This window comes from Perkinsus marinus, assembly GCF_000006405.1.
Source record: "Perkinsus marinus ATCC 50983 genomic scaffold scf_1104296946658, whole genome shotgun sequence".
In the NCBI taxonomy this organism is placed as follows: Eukaryota; Perkinsozoa; order Perkinsida; family Perkinsidae; genus Perkinsus; species Perkinsus marinus.
Window position 1 is genome coordinate 50742 of NW_003210883.1, and position 4254 is coordinate 54995.

The following is a 4254-nucleotide window of genomic DNA, read 5'->3' on the forward strand; positions in this document are numbered from 1 at the left end:
CAGAGGAATAATCCTGGGCCAGGAATCCTGGCGGAGGATGATCTCGCTCCGGGAGCAACATTCATTGATGTGACGAACCGCGCATTTAACAGGCCGAGCTAATCGGTCGCGAGCTACTGTGAATCGATGATAGTCTGACAGTTAGACTGTAACTAAGCCGTATCACTTTAGACTCTCACACAAGCAGAGTCTGCTCAGCAGGCCGCGGGATTTTGCTGACACGGGGATTATGGGTTATTCGAATTTTCGTGCCAATCTGGTGTCGATTGGCAGCCGCTTAAAGCTTGGTGCCCATTATGGGCAGCCCATATAGCCTTCGGAGCAAGTCTCCTGCTACTCCTGCCCCGAGGTCTGGTATGGGGAGCAAGTACCGAAGAGGGTGCAGACACGAACTGTCGGCACACTCACTGAGTGTCACTCAGACTCTGTGTCTCTGAGTGTCTTTCCCTCATCGATACTTCTAGGGTCGGTTCGTACCGAACCGCCCCACCAGACCCACGCGACCAGGAGTGGGATATTTAATAGAGGTTAACTTGTTAACCTAGGTTAAATACCGATGCGGATGGTCGCGTCGCTCCGCTACCAATTCGCACTGCAGAGATGTAACGGTGAGGCGAGCGGATCCTCCCCGCTTTCCTTTTGTCATAACAGGGTCACGGGCTGAAGGATCTTCTGAATTTTATCCCAATCCCACCACTCCCGGGAGCAAGTACCGAAGAGGGTGCAGACACGAACTGTCGGCACACTCACTGAGTGTCACTCAGACTCTGTGTCTCTGAGTGTCTTTCCCTCATCGATACTTCTAGGGTCGGTTCGTACCGAACCGCCCCACCAGACCCACGCGACCAGGAGTGGGATATTTAACAGAAGTGTCCGACTCGTTTTCGATCTTATTTTGATATATCTTAGATAGGCTATAACTTGTTGAACCATCGAGAAGCACCATCAGGCTCGGCGTGGCAATCTCAACAGTTCTGTTCATCAACACGAGGACAAATCCTGTAAGAATTAATGGAATTCTCATTCTTCAATGTATGTTGGACGATGCACCGGTTCAGTTTGAATGTTCGCTTTCGTCAGCTGAGTTTAAGAAACCAATACGAACTTGGGTAGGAGTGTGCAATAAGAGTTTCCAAAAATTTACTCGCAGGTCTCCCATATACGATATTAATCTATTTCATATATCATAATAATAAAGGGGCGTATTAATATATATCTTCATTTAATATGGTTATTCTCTACGGTTATCGCTATATTGTGGATATTGTTGATATTGAACCAATAGCTGATACTAAATTCCATACAATGTTATCATCACTATATTCTAATATTCTTCTAGGGGCATTGCATTTCATAGTGTCACTATTGCATGTAGTTGACCATGTGCATATTTCCTAGATTGTTGGTTGTCACCAGCTGACTCAGATTTGACGTGTATTCTGGTGACTGCGAATCGAGCGGAGCGTAATAACCACATCTTAACTCAACAATAGTTTTATACGAAATAGACTAACTAGACTAGCGTAAACAACTTCTAACAGAACTTGCCAGTCGTTTTAATGTGAGAAAGTATCTCATATGATCATCTCCACAGAATATCATTTTGGGTTTCTTAACGGGTATTTATTATCAGCTAGAAAAAAATCACAACGGTTTCTTATTCCTTCATCTACTCCTTCTTCGACTGAGCGCCTTCTTCCTCAGTTGACTTATGCTGCTCATCACCTTCTCCTCCTTGCTGTTGTTGTTGCTGACTGCGACTCATCTGCTCTTGAGCTTGCCTCATTTGCTCCTGGACTGCCTCAGCGTGAGTTCGGAAATGGTTGACCATCGTTGTAATGTCCTGACTGGCGCTCATCTGAATTCAACAACATCATCAACAACACCCAAGAGCATCCTACAGCCACTCACCACATCCCTCACGAAACGGCCAGCGGCATCTCTATTCTGAACCAAGCCGAGATTACTCATTAGGTTTATAAGAACCTCTGCTGGCTCTTGTTGTTGCTCTTGTGGACGACTGTCGCCGTCAGAAGCCTAAAAATGAAAAATAGATACCTAATATACCCTACTAATATATTCTGTATATATGTATCATCATACTACCACTATATTTATATACTTGAATACCATTGCTTAATATTATAATCTTCAGTATTCTTTCCACAATTCGAACTAAACTCACCTCCCTTTGAGTGGCTGATGGCTCCTCATCGTCACGACCCTGATCTGCAGCAGCAGCAGCAATAGTCTCGTCCTTCTTATTTTGCTGAGCATCAAGTTGAGCGCATGAAGGAGCTCCTTCTACTTCTTCATGATGATTAACCTCAGTCCAACTACCAGCATCAGAGGTTGAACCTGCATTCACATGAAAATACAAAACAGCACCACATCGCACTCACTTTTATCGTCGTGTTGAGCAGGAGGGTTTTCCTCCTTCTTGTCACTTGCCTTTGGCTCGGCAGGCTTCTCATCGGCCTGCCACAGATCAATGGTGTCTTCTGGTGTCATCGCCCAGAAGTCCTCTTTTGAGTGTTCATGGACAACCTCCTTATTATTGAAGCATTCACCGCATAGATCATAGTTAGGGCAGGTTAAGCATTTATACCTACAAAATCAAACATTGAAAATGATTCGTTTCAAGATGAAAGGAAACTGACCTTATTCCAACTATCGGGCTGGTGTTACAGACGTCACAGGCAATTCCGGGGTGAATACCAGAGGTCTTGATGAACTCCTCGACTGCCGCTTTCCCTTGAGAACATATGTCTTTCAACCAGTCGGGATCAGCAGCCTTTCCTTTTCCACCGAAACAACCATGAAAGCCGTACTCAGGGGGACCGACGAAGTGTCCTTTTCCTTTCCCACCATGGCAAGAATAGAAACCTTTCCCTTTGCCCTCGCCCTTCCCTTTGCCGCCCTTCCCTTTGCCGCCCTTCATGAACCAGGGGAACATAGGAGGAATCGGAGGGGCACCTGGGAACTGAGCAAAGTCGTGAGATGGATCATGGGTCTCAGGAGTGCGGGCGTTGAAGCAAGCGTCACACATGTCGTAATCCGCACAAGTGTTGCATTTATGTCTCATACCAACGATAGGATACTCTCCACAGACATCACAGCTGGCGAAGGTCGGGAAGGAGTTTGGTGCAGCACTCTGCCTAGGCTCGGGAGTCTCCTCCTTGTTTTGCTCGTCAATGAACAACTCCATAGTAGGTGTGCTCTTCTTGTTGGCCACAGCCATTTCCTTAGCAACCTCTCGAGCATCTGGCAGAGATCGGTCATTGAGGAGACACTTGTCACCTTCATCATCAACATAGTAGATAGAGAACTCTTGTTGGGCTAACAACGGCCACGTGTTGGTGATGTAGGAGCGGACTTGAGCACAGGTACCGCACTCGGAAGAGCTCTCCAATCTTACTCGAACAATGTCGGAATTGAAGTGTAGTTTAAGAACAATAGGGTCACTCATGATTAAATAATTTTTCAATGAGAACTGAGAAGAGAACATTCAAGATGCCATCAAGATATCCGTGTGTCACCAACCTAACCTATTCTGTATCTTTACCACTCAACCTCAAGATATCCGTGTGTCACCAACCTAACCTATTCTGTATCTTTACTACTCAACCTCAAGATACCCGTGTGCAAAGCTACAACTAGCGTGAGGAGACAATCCCGTTGTGTCAATCCATGTAAAGCTCCTTATGCCTATTTCACTCTCAATCAGATTAATTTCCTTATTGGGGCAGTTATGCCAACAAAAATGGCATGATACGATCAATTTCCTTTTTGGGGCAGGTATGCCAACAAAAATGGCATGGTACGATCAATTTCCTTTTTGGGGCAGGTATGCCACCCGAAGATATGTCATGATTCGATCAACTTCCTTTTTGGGGCAGGTATGCCACCCCAAGATAAGTCATGATTCGATCAATTTCCTTTTTGGGGCAGGTATGCCACACCGAGGTATACGACAATACAGTCAATATCTCCGTTGGAGCAATTATGCCACTCCAAATTATACCAATGTACAACCCGTTATTCCCTTATGGTCATGCCAGCTCAAGGTATACCATCGACCAATCAAATTTCTCGTTGGGGCGGCTATGCCACTCCAAATTATACCATCGCTTCTCCATTGGGGCAGCTATGCCACGCCAAGGAACACACTATCAAGGAAAAAAGATTCCCCAACTCCCACACATAAAAGAGGCAACCAATATAGAATGCTATCGACTCAGCATGCTGACGGTT

At 45.6% G+C, this 4254-nt stretch overlaps 1 protein-coding gene across 1 annotated transcript; it reads right to left on the reverse strand.

Annotated features, from left to right (window-relative positions):
• Positions 1-1498: 1498 nt before the first annotated feature.
• Positions 1499-3485, reverse strand: Pmar_PMAR011080 (hypothetical protein). Its single transcript, XM_002779576.1, has 5 exons — positions 2661-3485; positions 2403-2608; positions 2186-2358; positions 1912-2037; positions 1499-1858 (listed from the first exon to the last, which is right to left on the reverse strand). The coding sequence occupies exons 1-5, from the start codon at positions 3467-3469 to the stop codon at positions 1670-1672; spliced, it is 1503 nt and encodes a 500-aa protein (XP_002779622.1). The 5' UTR covers positions 3470-3485; the 3' UTR covers positions 1499-1669.
• Between the last annotated feature and the right edge of the window lie 769 nt (positions 3486-4254).

Excerpts from the sequence above, each read along its gene's own strand:
- Pmar_PMAR011080 (XM_002779576.1), bottom strand. The coding sequence starts at position 3,469 with ATGAGTGACCCTATTGTTCTTAAACTACACTTCAATTCCGACATTGTT. Across the intron at positions 2,609-2,660 it reads AGCCCGATAGTTGGAATAAG|GTATAAATGCTTAACCTGCC; the intron begins GTCAGTTTCCTT and ends TTGATTTTGTAG. Across the intron at positions 2,359-2,402 it reads TGCTCAACACGACGATAAAA|GTTCAACCTCTGATGCTGGT; the intron begins GTGAGTGCGATG and ends ATGTGAATGCAG.